This window comes from Buteo buteo, chromosome 18, assembly GCF_964188355.1.
Source record: "Buteo buteo chromosome 18, bButBut1.hap1.1, whole genome shotgun sequence".
Lineage (NCBI taxonomy): Eukaryota > Metazoa > Chordata > Aves > Accipitriformes > Accipitridae > Buteo > Buteo buteo.
In genome coordinates, this window is record NC_134188.1 from 17,754,327 (window position 1) to 17,771,012 (window position 16,686).

Here is a 16,686-nt window from a genome sequence, read left to right on the forward strand (position 1 = left end):
TCTGATTCTGCTTTGAGGAATAAGAAACATCAAATTCTAATCTGAATTTAGAGGTGAGACAAAAGAATGTAAGAAAGTCTGATCTACCAGCCAAGGAATAATATGAGAAATATGTGAAATGGTACTGAAAGAACCTGATAATAACCCCCTCAGTGGCTCCACTTCCCTGAATAGTTTATGTGAATTTTGGTATTTTTCTAGGTAGTAAGTGATGGCATGCGGTTGTTTTGTTTGGGTTTTTTTTTCCCCCCTGTTTATTAAATAAGATGTAGACACAGTTTCTTTAGATTGCTCTGAGGATTATATTCTTAACTAAAAAAGTGGTGTGTGTGTTCCAGATGGCTTATTTTACAGTTTAAGCAGAGCAGTAATTGCATGCACCTTGTGCCCAAAATTTAAGGACAAGAAAATTGACTCAGGTGCAGTCAGACTCTGCTCCAAAGTTAAACAATTTACCAGGTGAGCTGCATGGTACGTGAGCCTGCCTAACTGGGAATACCCCAGGAAATACACGTATGTATAACTGTAGTCATTGCTGAAAAGCAAGTAATGGAAATGGCTGAAAATTCAAAGCTCTGGTTTGCAAAACCCTCCACAGGACTGATATTAAGCACGTGCCCTTCCGGTGGAGTTAATATAACTTTGAAGTAATTTGATATGCAATCTCTAAACACAGATGAACGAGGTATGTGCCTAGATTTAAGCATGTACTCAAGTTTTTAAGTGACATAGGTTCAGCACAGCCTTTTTGTTCCACTTTTGAAAAGTTATCAGCACAATGGGATGTCTACGGTGAGAATTCCTGGCTGTGGAACCCAGCAAGCACAAAATAAGCGTTTTGCTGATCTGGAAGGGGCTGCCGACTTAGGGAACTCTGAGCTTCGACAGCAGCAGTGAATTCACACAGAATAAATGCTCAAGCATGACAGCTCATGTGAGATTAACAGAATTATGTAGAAAGGTCACAAATTAATGTTGACAGAAGGAAAAAAATAATTATTCAGGACCTGTTATGTTAATGTTTTATCATGTGTGTTTATTAGAATGCCTATGACACGAATGGCAAGTGATGTTATGATGATGTTAGGAACCGTTTGCCTTTAAGAAAACTGACAACTAGCCAAACCAAAACCGATGAGCGGTACGCAGGGGCTGGTAACATTCGCCAGGGTCTTCTGGACAAAACTTGAAAGGCTGAGGGATGGATTTAGGGCATTTCCTTCTCTGAAACACCAGGGGCAGCATTCGCTGCGTGTTGAGCGACCGGGACTTGCAGTGCAGCCCTGCAACCAGCTGTCTCTCGCCCTGAAAGGGATGTATTAAACCACAGAACACGAGATGCTGCTTGGCAAAAAGTGAGTCTTAAACATCTTCAGTTAAAATTCAGAAATCTTTGTTCTGAAAGATCATTCCACAAAATCTTGTAAGAGAGGGAGAACTCCTGCGGCTACCCTGGTATCTTCCAGAGCAGCACCACCAATTCCATATTCCCACAGCACCTTTGAAAACCCCGGGCAAGACTTTGTTTAAAACACCCTTGCTTATTCTCCATGAGATTCGTGTGTTACTGTTACACGTACATTCTGCGACTAACCCTCTTAAACACCGCAGTGACATCTGAGCTGTAAAGAATGAATAAAAGCCCTAGCTAGGCCTGAAGCAAAGGTAACATTGTCTATTATTTTACAAACATTAAAATTTCATTTTATTTTCCAACTGTGCCAGCCCATTGTTCTCAACAGATGCATGCTACCGTTATGTATCAAATAATAACCCACTCTTCCTCGGTTGTTCAAGGTTAAACAAAAAAATCCCATTTTCCTGTTAGCAATAATGCCTTCCTCTGAGGGTAGCACATCCACAAGCCCGGCCTCCCCAGACCTCGACCCTCAGCAAAGAATCAAAGTCTTTGCTGGGGCAAACGTGGGTCTGAATGTGCTGGAGACTCCGGCTGGTGCTCACACAGCCAGATCCTGGAAACCCGCATGGGTGGTCGTTGCAACGTGAAGGGGATGGGGATCATGAAAGCGGGGGCTTTTGTATTTCCCATATGTCTGGTGCTGTGTATCTTTTATGTATTTTGGGGGGAATTTCCAAGAGTGTGTCATTTCATCACTGGCATTCGAAGTATTTATGTGTCTGACTTTGGAAGGAAGATAAAACCACCTGAAAGAGGTTAGTTCCTCCTCATCCTCAGCTTAATGCTCCCAGTAGGTTGTGATGAAATTTGTGTATTTTTCTGACTGGACCCGCTGCAGAACTAAACAAGATGATGCGCCCTTGTGTTAGGGGCTATACAGTCCCAAAAGAAGACCTTAAAGGTTTTCCATCAGGGCTGTGTCTCTGCATGTTTGGGGGCCATTTTTATTCCCAAAGAGGTATTTGGGAACTGGGGTAATACAGCCACAGTAGCACAGCAGCGTATTGCTTTATCATAAAGCCGACCAGCTCCCAGCTACTTCTGCATCCTCCTTCGCAGCTCACCTACAGCAACACGCGGACCCTGACGGCTGCCAGCCGCAGCAAGGCCAGTGCCAGGGGCCAGACCTCGCAGTCGGCCACCCCTGCTCTAAACAGAGGAGTCGGGCAAGAGGAGCGCCAAGGCTGCGTCTCTCCCGGGGAGGAACCGAAGCGCAGGCGGTTCGTGCCTTGCCCCGAACACCCAAGAAGGTCGTGGCAGAGCCCGGAGCTCCCACATCCCGAGCCTGACCTCGTGTCGTGCGCTCGTCCCGTGCGTGAGAGCGCCCTAGGAGGCACTACTTGTTTTTTTCGACCGTCTGTTCCAGAGAAATCCAGCTGGTAGAGGAGCGCAGCGCCGTGATTTATTTGAGAACTAACTCCCTCGTACCCGCCTGAAGGTCTCGCCGCCGGGGGAGGAGGGAGAGCGGCAGGCTGCGCTCCTCGCCGGCTGCTCCGGCAGGGCTCCCCGGCCCGGCACCCAGGTACCGAGCGAGGAGGGGAAAGGGGATTTCCTCGGCTTCCTCCCATGCAAATACCTCCCGGGGAGCGGCGGCGGCGGCCCGACTCCCCTGCGCGGCCGCTGGGAGGCTCCGCGCCTCGCCCCGGCCTCCCCGGCGCCGCGTCCCCGGCCGCGCTATCGGTGACACCCGCCTCCCGCCCCCGCTCCGCTCCGCTCCGCACGGAGGGGCAACGGGCAGCTCGGGCACCCGGCGGCGGCGGCGGCGGCAGCGTCCGGCGGAGGCAGCGCCGACAGCCCACCGGCAACCACCCGCCCCGGCGGGTCGGGGATGGAATATACAAAAACACAAAGGAAAAGTGGCTGGACTGTGCTGGGTGCAAAATGCTGGAAGTTTGTAAGTGCAACTCTCCGTTTGTAATTACTGTCTGAAGAGGGGCTGGCTTTTTTTTTTCCTTTTTCCTTTTTTTTTTTTCCCCGTGCTTTTCTTGAAACTGTACTTGAAACTAGTCCGTGTCTGGGAGTATAAGGGAAAGTATGCGAGAGGAGCTCTCTGCCTGGGTTCGTAGCTTGCTGCTTTATTACTAAGGGGGGAAATAAGCACTGAAAGCAGTACGGATTTTATCCAGTGGCTGGATTAACTGAAGGCGAAGCGTGGTCTGGAAGTCCACTGACTGACATTGTTCCGGACCGGGGGATCCGTCTCTATTATTTTTAGAGGAACTACAATTTAGCGGCAGACAGTTGGACGCAGTAATAAACCGAAGAGTGGCCAGCAAAGAGCGGGCGAGAGAAACGAGAAAGCACAAAGACTAAACTAACCCCGGCCGCCTCCTCCTCCTCCTCCTCCTCCTCCTTCCCCGGCTCTTTATTTGCACATTTACTAAAGACTTTAGGGAAAAAAAAACAACCAACAACAACAACAACAAAAAAGCAACCCCCACTCCCTCAAATCTACGAGATTTTTGGTCCGCCGGGGGGTTTCTCCGTGCCGCCGAGCACGGCAATGCCTTAAATTTCCACTTCAAGGAACACCCCCCCACCCCCCCCGCTCCCCCGAAATAAAATAAAATCAATAAACCTGCCAAGTCTCACTCATTCCCGAGGGAGATCTCCTTCATCCAGGGACTCATTTTGGAGGCAGCGGCTCGCTTTATTTATTTTTTTTTCCGCCCTCCTCCCCCGGCGGAGCTCTCCCCCCCCCCCCCCTTCCCCGGGCGCCCTTTCCGCCCCGCGGAGCCCCCCGGCGGGGGCTGCCCGGCCCCGACCCCCGCCCCTCCCGCCCGGCCGATGCCGGCACAACCCTAGCGCCCGCCGGACGCCCCCCGTCCCCCCCCACGATCTGTCAACCCCCCGCGGGGCCGTCACCGCCCGGGGGCCGGGTGGGGGTGGGCTGGGGGCGCGGGGCTGACCGCCCTCCGCCCCGCCGCCAGCCCCCGGGCTCGGGCTCCCGCCGCTGCCCCCGCCTCTCCCCCCCCCCCCCCCCTCCTCCATGCGGCAGTGAGGACCGACCCATCCGGAGGGCCAGGACCGGCAGCCAGCGATGGGCGACACGGCTCCCCCCCAGGCCGCGGGGCTGGGGGCCGGGCTGCTGGGGGGGGGCCCGGCGGCGCCCCGGGTGCACAGCGCCATCGTGGAGCGGCTGCGGGCCCGCATCGCCGTCTGCCGCCAGCACCACCTCAGCTGCGAGGGGCGCTACGAGCGGGGCCGCGCCGAGAGCTCCGACCGCGAGCGGGAGAGCACCTTGCAGCTCCTCCACCTCGTGCAGCAGGGGCAGGGCGCCCGCAAGGCCGGCAAGCACCCCAAGGCGGCCAGCGCCGCCGGCTCGGCCGCCCCCAACGCCGCCAACGCCGCCGCCGCCGCGCCCCCGGACTACCACCAGCACCTCCTCAGCAACGGCGGCATCAACGGGGAGCAGCCGCCGGGGGAGCAGCGCGCCTCGGCCCTCCTGGCGGTGAGTCACAGCGGCCCCTGCCGGCGGGAGGGGGCCGCGACGCGCGGCCGTGAGGTGAAGCCCCCCCCGCTCCCCTCAGGGCACACACCCCCCCCCCCACACACACACACACCCCGGGCCCGATCCCCGGCAGCCGTCCCTCAGGCCAGGCGCGAAGGTGGGGTCGGCGCCGAGGCCCATCCCCAGCCGAGGCGGGGGTGTCGGCGGCCGCCCGGCTCGACCCGCTGCGCCTGGCGCTCCCCGCGGTGGTTCCTACCGGGTGCTGGGCCCCGCGGTGGCGTCGAGGGTGTGAGGTGGCATCGAGGGTGTGAGGAGCGGCGGGCAGGTCTGCCAGGCCCGGAGCGGGGGAGCCGGGGTACGTGTCCTCCCTCGAAGGGATTTTGGGACTGCGTGGGCTTTCTCGAGTTCTGGTCCTAAAAAAAGCGTCGTGCGCCGTCGCCCCAACAGCGGGCATCCCTGAGGAGGGGCGGTGGCGGCAATCGCTGCGGGCGCATCCGCAAGCGGGGGCAAAAAGCAGCCCGTGCTCAGAACTGCCCCCCTGCCCCACCTCGTCCCCCTCGCCAGGGCGCCGGGCGGCTGCTCTGGCTCGGGGCAGCAGTTTCCCGCCGTGTCCCTCGAACTCGGCCCCTATTTCCGCACGAGGCGGGCGGGCAGCGCCGAGGAACCAGAGCCCGTGTGCGCGGCTCAGCCGCCTGCCTCGGCAGCTGGCGGGCGCTCGCAGAAGCAGCGCAGCACGGGAGCGTCCGGCACCGTCCGGCAGAGCGACGGCGTCTGGCGCCCGGTGCTCCCAGCACCAGCTCCACCAGAAACGGTCGGTTCGTTACCGTCACCGAGTGTGTTTCGTGGAGCAGAGTTACAAGAGCGTTCCAGGCGCTGCCGCTTCCTAAACGCTATGTTGACCTTTTTCAACTGGAAATTGCTCTGAACATGTCAAGGAGGCGAAGCCTTGTCTCCTGTTAACTTTATTACGAGCAGTCCGTGTACCACGCTTTTGAAGGCGTGTGCTGCGCTGTGCTGCCTTCCAACTCTTAATTCTCGGCACACATGCGAAACGTTAAGAGGAGTGACTGCGTCCTGATAGGCCCGTGGCTGCTATTCGAACGGCTGAAAATAGATCGCTCCCTCCGCTCCAGACATCAAACCTATCTTTCTTAGTGCCTGACGTATGCTAAAGCGGGACCTTTGTGGTTGTTTCTCCCTTCTTACCCGGGAGTTTGCTGCTGTGCGTGGGTCAACGTTTGGGGCTGCGTTACTCAGCATCATTGGTGAGGGTGATGATGTAAGTGTTAATGCGATAACATTGTGTTTGAGGGGAGTTTAGGTGCTTCGACCTGACTCAGTGTTCAGATTAAATCTCCCCACGTTCCTCGTCACAATCGAGAAAGCCATTATCTTATTTTTCCAGTGTGTATTAATGAAATGCTTTGCACTTGTCTTGTGGGGAAAAAAAAAGGCTTTTGCCTAATAACGTATGTCCCAGAAAAATCTACTTTTCTGAAATCAGGGACCAGGCCTGTGTGGGTTTTTTTTTTTTGTTTTCATTTTTTTTCACTAGTTGTTACTATTATTATGAAATAGCTGGAGGCAGCTGTTTGAAAGTTCTAATGAAACAACTCCAAAGAAAATATTGAAAGATTTTCATCTTTTAAATGCACAGAGATTGTCCTTGTTTCTGAAATACCACTAATGTTTGTTAACCTCCTCTTTGCTGGAGAATGCCGCGCATGGCCCTCGCTCCATGTTGCGTGTTGCATTACCTCCCAGATAACTCTCTACGTATGTGTCTTTGACAAGGGAAAGGTCTGACAAAGTCCCCCTCGTTTTTGCACGCTAGCGTCTAGTAATCCTGCTGACAAGGTCTGTGACTTCACTGGGCATGACGTTTGGGGCCCTGAACCATGTTTTGACACTGAAGAAATGCTGGCTCATGAAGCAGTATTGTTGTAATGGTATCGCTGCACATCACTGATCCTCCCACTCTGTGCTTGACACAGACATTCCTCATTTGCTGCTCTGGTAGGACTGCCTAATGAAGGAACAGAGAAAGGCATCGGTTCAAAGTCACGTCTCTGTGTCATGGAGGCACATGTTCCCCTTACCAAGAGCTCCGTAGAACGTCATTGTTGCAAATATTAAAAAGGAAAAGCAAACCACACAGTGTCTGAGTGGGATGAATTCAAGTGGCTGAGGGTCATGCATTGTGCTCCTCTTCTTGAAAATTCAGAGGGCAGGGTTGGCCCAGGCAGCAACGGGGTCTTGCTTTCCCTCCAGCCAGCCATAGTTGGAGGAGGAATTTGCTCTACCAGTTATTCCAAAGGTACTCGAAGAGGAAGGACAAGACAGACTAAGCCTGTTGTCCTGTGCATTATAAATGGATGGTGAAGAGAACCATCACTAAGCAGAATTCATCCTCTATGGGGCGTTTCCCAAGAGGAAATCCAGTGGAAGCCTGATAGGCACTGCTCCTCTAATTCCAGACTTTTTGCTTACACCGGGCAGCAGATCTGAGGTGCACAGGGTCCTGCAACAAGGTGCAGCTCTGAGCTTCAGTTGTGGCAGGTACAGCTCTGGCACAGGGAAGCACAAGACAGGAGCATTTGTGCAAGTCTCACACTGAGCATAGGAGATTGGACACATCTCGGACTCCACGGGGGGATTGTAAAGCTCCACCTGCCTTGCTCTAGGTCCACCAGTTAAAAAAGAAGTCCGCACAGATAAGAGCAAAGGCAGTCATAACTCTCTTTGGGGAGTTCTGCCTATCAGGACACTCTTTGTCTGCAAAACCAAGATTGTCCCTGCACTTCCTCTCCTGAAAATAGCTGGGTTGTTTCCTTTGCTTTGCAGGTCCCACTGCTCTTGTTACAAGTGTGCCTGCCATGTTTAGTGGCATTGGATGGGTCATTTACACAGTTGGACTCAAGAGTAAATATTTGACACTGGATAACATTTGATACAACGTTCACTTGAACATAGCAAAGAGCTTGAAGTGATTATGTGACATTGTTGATACTATTATTTGATAATTATCTTTTCCCAGTGGACAGTTTAAAACTGGCAGAAGAGAGAGTTTTTAGTGGGGTTTGGGCTTAACTCAGCAGAGTTACTTTGATTTTTGAGAAAGCATCTTTGGCAGCAGCATTTTCTAATTGGAGAGTGGAGACCAGATTTTTTTAGCTGGACCAATGGATGTGAGTACATGTGAAGGAGAAATTTATTCTTCGGTACACAGCTAGGAAAGCTTTTGTACTTTCTGCCTCCCTGCATTTCCTAAGAGCTGGCATTTGTTTTTTTATATGGTGGTGTTACTTTTCATGGTACGGAGTGGAACAGATAAAATATTCTGTCTTTCTTTTATACATACATCTATATGTATGTATATGCCCTCCAGCACTTAGCTGTTTATATTATTTATACTATATATAAACAGTTAGCCCTGGAGGGCATTCTTCTGTGGCTTAAGCATCGAACTGGTAATACCAAAGTTCTTGCACGGCAGTTTCAAATCTCCAGCGGCTGATGCGTTCCTTCATTTTTCTGACACAGGCTGAGCACTGTTCATTTTGCTCTGTGCAAGCTGCAAACTCTGTTTCGTGGCATTATTGTATTATTCTGGTCAGGTTCTTTCATTGCAGCCATCACACTGGTGGCTGTCAGTGTGTTAAGCGATGTTTGTCATCAGTCACAGGTGACTTGTTCTACTTTCACCCATCTCAAAGTTGTGCTGAATTTATCATTATAAGGATTAATTTAAAATATTAATTAAATATATTAATATTTTCTGTACTCAGAAGAGTGACTGGGAAAGTGGCCTGCTCCCAAGATGCAGCCTGCAAGCAGGTGAAAAAGAAAAGGGAACACAGTACCATAAAGACGGTGTAGCCAAGGAAGAGGGGAATGGGTTAATTCCTCCTACTCCCCTAAATTCCCATCAATGGGAGTACGAATCTGGAAGAGTCAATGGGTTTGTCCCAGTTCCCTGAGGTCCTCAGTGGAAGACAGGGTTGCCTGAGTGGTGCCAAAAGCCAAGTTTGGCTTGTAAAACCCCAGTTTAGGCAGTTATTTTATGTGGAGATCCTTTAATGATCATGGAAGCCCTGACTTTGTTTCCTAATAACTTTTTTTTATGATCCACACTGTGCTTGCTGAGGTTTGGCCTCCCCTGTGCTAGCATTAAAGATTCTCAAGGATTTTAAAAGGAAGGATTGTGCTCTGCTGTCTTTGGCCCAAGTTTACACTTCCCCTGTCTCCCAAGCTCTTTGCTTTGTTGGCTGCCAGGGTACCCTGCAGAAATAGCTGCATTTTCTGGTTCTGGACATACGTAACTTTTGGAAGCGCTCTGAAGCAAGCAGTATAAGGTGACCAGCTATGGGGTGAAGTGACATTACGGTGCGGTGAGCACAGGTGGATTGAAGCACAAACCCTTCTGCAAAGCTGAGCTGGGATCTTTTGACTAGCAAGTTCGGTGCCAAAGCAATGAAATGTTCTGTTTGTGAGGTGAAGGACCACTGTTTGCTCCCTGTGCTTCTGCAGGAGCAAAGCTGGGTTCTGATAAAAACAATTTATGTAGCCAAGTCAGGTAAAATGAATAAGTCACATTGCCTTTGTGGGTAGAACACTTTGATCTGCTGTCATGGGCCCTCTGGCCTGCTGGGAGCCATTTGGTTAGGATGGACATGGGCGTCATTTAAAATCTTTGTTCCCTCGGCTGTGAGAATGTTTTCCGAACCAAAATCAAGACCCCCTGGAAGCTGCATAAAAGCTATATTTAATGAAAAGTTCAGCAAGTGAATTTGTTAAATGTATGTTAGTGCAGCGGCCTTTTCAGTCCTAGCTCTCCAGTCAAATCACTTGCTGCCTTTGAAGCTTTTTAAGCTTTGAATATATTTAATGAAACTCTCCTCCATTCTGAAACTGTTTAACAGACTGTTTCCCCCACCAAAGTTCCTGTAGGTAGCGAGCAGAGGAACAGTTTGTGTGCCTGGACTTGACACACTCTCCAAGGCCAACCCATGGGCTTCTTAACTTCCCTGACTATTACGGCACGTCGTCTGATAGAGCTCTTGCATCCCCTGCGGTCCTCAAATTGAGTCCCTTGTGCGTAGCACCACAACAAAGGAGAGTGATAAACAGCTGCTGTTTTTTCTGCACCGAGAAGTGTAACTCCAGCAAAAATGTTAGCCACATTGTGGGGAAATCTGAACCTTAGAAAGGTACGTCTGAGTCAGAGAAGCTGCTTTGCTGAAACTTTGGCTTACTTCATTATTATTACTTCTCCGCTCGCAGAGAACGCTGCCCGCAGAAGGTATATGTGGGGTTCAGTTAGCTTGCAGTGACCAAAAAAAACCCAGCAACTAGGTTAGCAGGTTAAGAAAGGCTGTAACATGCCTCTCTTCCTAACTGCTGTCAGTGGTCCTTTCTACCAAGATATCATCTTCAGAGGCCAATTGTAGTCTGCCTTTCTTAACAAGCCCGTTGGCTTATGAAACTGAAACTTCACCCATGTCTCATCACTGGAAAAGAAGGGCTCCATCCTGCTCCCTTTGACAACTTTGAGAATGGTAGTATCTCCACTGGTAGATTTATACTGCATCTCCTACATGGTTTAGGAGGAGCTGGAAGCTGGCAAGCTGCTCCAGCTAACAAAGCGCTGGCATAGAGGTGCCAGCTCTGCCAGCAAGCGTCTCTGTGACCTTGCGCATGTCCCCTGTTGTGCCACTATTTCCATTCTGTGCTTTAGCTCTTCAGGTGGCACTGTCTCACTGCCTCGCACATGGGACCCTGGTCTCCGCTGAGGGCCCAGCTCTACATGATAATGACCTGACACCATCATGCCTATGGAGTTCAGGAAGGTGATTAAAGAAACCACTATGCAACCCATAGTGTTTAGAGGACACACAATCAGCTACATGGTACGTAGAAGAGCTTTGGCCACCTGACCGGTCCAAAGAGAAGAAGAGGAACGAGGGCTTTGCTCTTTGGTGCCTCTCTCCGGTGTCCATGTGTCAGCGTTCCCCTGCGTGACTTCCCAGGGATGGTACTCCCAGCAGCAGTAGCATGAAGCTGATGGGATTCATGACAGGGCTGTGTTTTCCTCAAGTATGAATCAGTGGCTGTAAACCTGAAAAAAGGATCTTACCCATATCATGCTGCTACAGTTTGGAACAGCTCTGAGCAGTGAAAGAGGCAGTGGTCTTGCCTGCAGAAAAGAAGGAGTTGGTGCCAAGTGAGATTTGGATCACTTTTTCAACTTAACAGTATTAAGAGACAGATTTTTTTTTTTTTTAGATGAAGGCATAAACTATTTATGCCCCAGATTTCCCATGAAAAGCTTCCTATAGCCTCTTGAGAGCCAACCTGTGAATTTGTCATACCTTATCAAGGTCTTCCAAAGTATTATTAGATGCAGGTAATCAATCCATAATTGTACTGAACTGCCAACACCAATACCTAACACAAAATACCTGCAACTCTCAAGCAACTGTTCTTAGGGGAGCGCATTGTAAACTAAAAACTCAGTGTTTCTACTCTGACTCTAGGATCTATTCAACAGATTACTCCTGTTATTTGACTTCCATAAACCTCAGTTTCCTCTGTGAAAAATACTATTTATCACCTTTGTAAAGTGCATTGTGATCTGATGGTGAGTTTTATGGCTTAGAAGCCAAATTCATTATTGATGGAGCCTAAGACAGGGTATTTGAACATTTGCTTTGGCAAAGCTGCAGGCAATGCATATGAGTTGATAGCTTCTTCTTATTTGAATTCTGCATTTTGAGCCTTTGAGGTGCACTCAAATCACCTTTTCAGCCTTTGACCCACAGGTATAAGCACTGGAAATACAAACTCAAATGAGTCTTTTACATAATCAGATGACACCCAGAGCTGAGGTTTTATGGCACTGCGTTGCCAAGATTCACAATAAAAGTGCAAGATGTGCCAGTGCCCCTTCTTTTCAGGAGAGAAAAGCATTTCCCAACTTTTCATTCATAATCACAAATGTATGCTTCATATTTTCTTGCTTTACTTGCTGTTAACTCTCCAGCACTTTGTACTCAAATTAGTCTCCCAAATCAAGCACTTCATGTACTTGATGCTCCAGCAAACCGGGAGCAAAGTGGGACTGGAACTGAGAGCATATATGCAAGTCATCTGCTCTCCGCCGAGGCCGCAGCTGCACCCCAGCACTAGCAGGTGGGAGCCACCTTGTCCTGCATGTGTTGCCTCCCATCTGGTAGTAATGGAGGAAGGTTCACGTTTATGGCTTGGGGTGGGAGAAAGACTCAGAAATATCTCTTAATTGAATAACTTACACAGAATTCCAACACACTTACTGCAAAATTATAATTTATTTTGTTTTTAATTTGAAAATACCTCATGCCCGTGGCTTCACGTACAGGTATTGGCATTTCCCTGAAGAAATTCCTTTTGTTCAGAAATGGCTCCTGTAGCTATTTTTACCTGTGTCAGTTATAATTCTGATGCTCTTGCAAACCCAGCTGAATCAAGGTGCAGAGAAATTAGTACCAATTAGAAATCAGCATGAAAGTGCTTCTGATGCAGTGAGGAAGCAGATCTTGCAAACCCATTTACCTTCTGCCTGAGCCTGAAGCTGGCTGAAAGACCCGGTAAGATCCTAGACTAGCAGATGAAACCCCAAGAAGGTTCATCATGGCTATTCTGTTTTGAAACAAAACATGCTATTGTGCAAGAGTCATCTCTGTGGTACCCTGGCTTTATTAGAGAGCTCTGCAGGCACCTCCCTAGAGTAGGTGTTATACAAACACCCAGTGAGAACCATGCCCTTCCCTGCATACCTTAGGGCCTCAAGAGACAAGATAGACAAAGAATGGAAGAAGGAACAGAAGCACAGAAAGGTCAAGCGTCTTGCCCAAGGTCAAACAGCAGGTCAGTGGCAGAGCTGGGAACGGAGCCCAGATTTCCTGACTCCTAGTCCAACACTCTATTAATCATCTCTTTGCTTTGTGTTCTGTGGCCTGTTACTGTCCGTAGGAAATGTGAGGATGACTCTCCGACAGCTTCAGAGTTACTTCGTAGTTTTGGAAACTATTGATCATCAGCACACTTTTGAGATAAAGAGGTCATGTACTAGACATATGCACTAGAGGATTTAGAACTAAGTGCTCTAGGTATTGGTTTCATTCCAGGACACTGAAAAGCCATATTTGATAATCCCAAACATTTGCTCTAAGTCAGATTTTTTAAGTCTTTTTTCCCTTACATTGTGTACAAAGTGGTTTGTTTTACAGAGTTACTCATCACAGTTGAACTCCTACATTGGTGCTTGCCCTATAAATTATTTCTTCCTTGAAAACAAGTTACAGCAGTTATTTAGTTAGCAGGGCTTTTCTTCTCCATGGCATTTACCAATGAAACAGTCAGAAAACCAGAGAGTCAACAGTCCTGAGACACTTGTGATTCTTACTTATTTTCATTCCTCACCATACGATGTATTCAGTTTTCAAAGTCTTTCAATGGAATTATCTTGATCACAAAGTTAATTATACCTGTGAGATTTTTTTTCTTCCCAAAAATTTTGACTTGAGGCAAAACTCTGGCTACCGTGGTAATGACTTATCGAGAGTCTCTTGTAAACAATAGTATAATCACTTTCTTATAGTCATGGCAACAGTGTTTAAGCAATGAGCTTACTGAACACAATGTGTGCTGTCTCCACTGAATAGCTATTGCAGCGCTGAAGTGTATGCTGCTCATTTTCAGAGGACTCGGAGACATAAATTATTCAGCAAAACAACACTGCTTCAGAAAGTGTCTTTGAAATTGTTGTGTTTTTTACTAGCAAGAGAAAGATGCTTATCGGTGCTGACGGGGCTGCATTTAGTTACAGCACGACAGTGTACGCTTTGGGCCAGGTCCGCTCCCACTGAATTTAAGGGTGTCTGTCTCAAACCATTTGAGAACTGTGCTACCTGTTGGCAGGGTCATGCTTCACTTGGTAACGTTTGCTGCCATGTGAAGTCCCTAATGTGGAGGGCAGAATGGCTCAGGAGGATGCATCCTGCACATATGCATGGTGTGAAAAGTGGTGACTAGGTGCAGAAGGAGGATTTTTTTTTTAATGAACAAGGGGTTCACTCCAGCAGGGCTGATCGTTTCCTTGGCCCAGAGGATCACCTGGATTCCTGTTCAGTGGGCAGGGGAGGCACCTTGGAGAGTGGATGGCTTCACAGGAAGCTTCAGAGTTGAACCCAAAGACAAGGAATTGCTTCTGATTTTTCTGTTTATTTTGTTTTTTACAGCTCTCTTATTCAAATAGCTAGACCTGGAGGAAAGACCTTGTTGGCAACAGTTGTTGTTTTGAGATGAGTCATTCCACCAGATTTCAGAAATGCCACCCCAGTGACAGTTGGCGAAAATGCTGCATGGGCTGTTCAGTTTATGTTTTTCACTTTGGAAAATCAGACCATTTATTTAGGGTTCTGTTGCTTTAGAAACCATCTCCAGACACTCCAGTTCCCTTCCCTTCCCTTCCCTTTCCCTCTTTCCTTCTCCTTCCACCCCTTTTTTTTCCTTTTTTTCCCTTTTCCTCACTGCTATGATATCTCAACATCTGAGCTTTTGAGTCTTGATTCTGATCTGATTGGCCCCTCCTGAAACCGCCTATGGGAAATACTATGGACGTGGCACTGTAGAACATCAGCCTAATGCAGGATCAAGCTCTTTATTTCTGGTCATTATGCTAGTTTATAGTCAATTGTTTTGTTTTCCAAAGAAGTGCATTCTCTCTGCTTCTCTAAAAGTTTTTGGTTCGACATCCTTCCAAGCTAGATATACTTGGTCTTCAACATGGGGCTGCTTACCTCTATGGCCCAGTTCCCGGAAACAGTTATGCATGTGCTTAATTGTGCACACATGGGTAATCGCACTGAAATCAAGATGTGTAGAATTAAGCAAGTCTAGAAGTATTTGCAGGGTTTGGTCTTTGTTCAACAAACAGGCCTCAGCCTGGCTGAAGTCCACGACATGCTACAAAAAGAAACTGAATTCAAAAGTAAGTAGCGTATTAATTATCAATAGACTTATTTCGTTAAACCAGTTAATTCTGTATTTTTAAAAACTACTTTCCATTTTTCCTGCAAATCCAATTGCCCTTCCTTTCACATTCATTTTTCCTCCTCACTGCTTAACTCCCAGCAGACCTGAGCTGCCAGCCACATGATCCCCTTTCATAATGATTTGAGTTCTGATGTTTCTTTTTTCCTACCAACTTGGTGTATTACCATAATGGTTCCTGGGACATATTTTGGCCAGCTTTTAGGGAGAGAGAGAGTCACAGTGTTTCAGACCTTCATTTCCAAATGCAGTATTAAATATAATCCTTATAATTACAGCACTGCCACTTGGACCACTGTAGTTCAGGCTATGTCAATATGTCGTCAAAAGCTCTCTTTCTCGGGAGCTGGAACTCAGTCATGTTGATTGAATTGAAATTTGACAGCCGGCAGCTGCAAACACACTCTGGCCCCATCCCCTCACCTCCCTGCCTTTTTTTGCTTTTACCACAAAATCCTCCTGCTTTCCATCAAAGTCGTGAGTTTACAGAACAGAGATAATGGCTGATTCCAGGCTAAGTTATTCTGAGCCACCCCTTTGGGTAAGTCTAGACTGTCCTTCGAGGGGTGCCCCGAGGCAACCTGAAGGCACAATCTGCTATCTGTGCCAATGGTGAACTTGAGAGCACAGCCCCAGGTGCAGGGCGAAGGCCGTCCTCAGACTGTGCATGACCATCCTCCCTGTTGGAGCCCTTAGGATGCCATCAGTGTCACACTCGGCAGCTAAAGAAGCTGTCGACATGCCTGGGCTGAAGTCTGCGAGGCTCCTGGGTAAGCAGGGCTGGGAGCACAGCAGTTCTTTCCCCTCTTGTCACCTTGGTCAATCGCCATACAGACCTCGCTGTTCGTCTGAGCAAAGGCATCAGTACCAGGGTAATTCCCAGCAGCAGTTTATACTGCAAGTTTAACATACATTTTTTTAGCCCTAGGGGACTGGAGGAAAAAAACAGCTTTGAACTGGGCGGGGGGGGGGGGTGGTGGTGGTATCCAGTAGTTGTATAACATGATCCTGTCATTTTCGGTACTTAAAAAACAAAACAAAATCCCAGCATTCATAATAAGACATATTCAGGTTTTAAAAAGTGCCACTTGCCAATACACAGTAACTACTTTCCATAAGGCCCTTTAGTCCATGTATTTACAGGTGGACCAGAATAGCTCTGCACAAGTTAACCCAGTCCCTTGAGTAAACAGTATGTACTTCTAAAACTTTCTATATATACCAACCATACGTAAGGGCTTTGACATGCATTTGTGCCACACACAATACATCCGAGGGACCCTGATAGAGCCAGGATGGCTAGTGAGGTTGATAACCTACTTGCTAGTGTATGGGATGTGTGTTCATTCTGTCAAGCCCGTGAAGGGTAACTGCATTTGGATGACCGGTGTGTCAAAAGGGCTATTTACTGAAACAGTCCATTATGTGGTTCTCGGAGCCCTCCCCCAGGACTTACTGTCTGTGCTTGGGTCTCCCAGGCTGCCATCAAAGCACAGGCTCTTTGACACAGGTCAGAAGGACTCTTCACCACAGCCTCGCACTGCCTCTTTTGGTCACAAAAGTCACACTCATCCCCTTCCCCTAGTAAAATCCTTCTCTGCCATCCCCCTCCTCCACTTCCCGAAGCTATTAGCCATTCCTCCTCCTCCTCCACATTCACCCCTATCTCACCTGGGCTATTGCCCTCCCTTCTCTCCTTTCATGCTCCTGACACTGCTTTGTA

General features: G+C 48.7%; 1 protein-coding gene across 1 annotated transcript in view; it reads left to right on the forward strand.

The window, feature by feature from the left end:
* Positions 1-2,136: 2,136 nt before the first annotated feature.
* MAML2 (mastermind like transcriptional coactivator 2) overlaps positions 2,137-16,686 on the forward strand; it is a 221,177-nt gene continuing 206,627 nt past the window's right edge. The window contains exon 1 of the mRNA XM_075050054.1: positions 2,137-4,871. Within this exon, the coding sequence (XP_074906155.1) occupies positions 4,461-4,871 (411 nt within the window). The 5' untranslated portion in view covers positions 2,137-4,460. The remainder of the gene's footprint in view (positions 4,872-16,686) is intronic.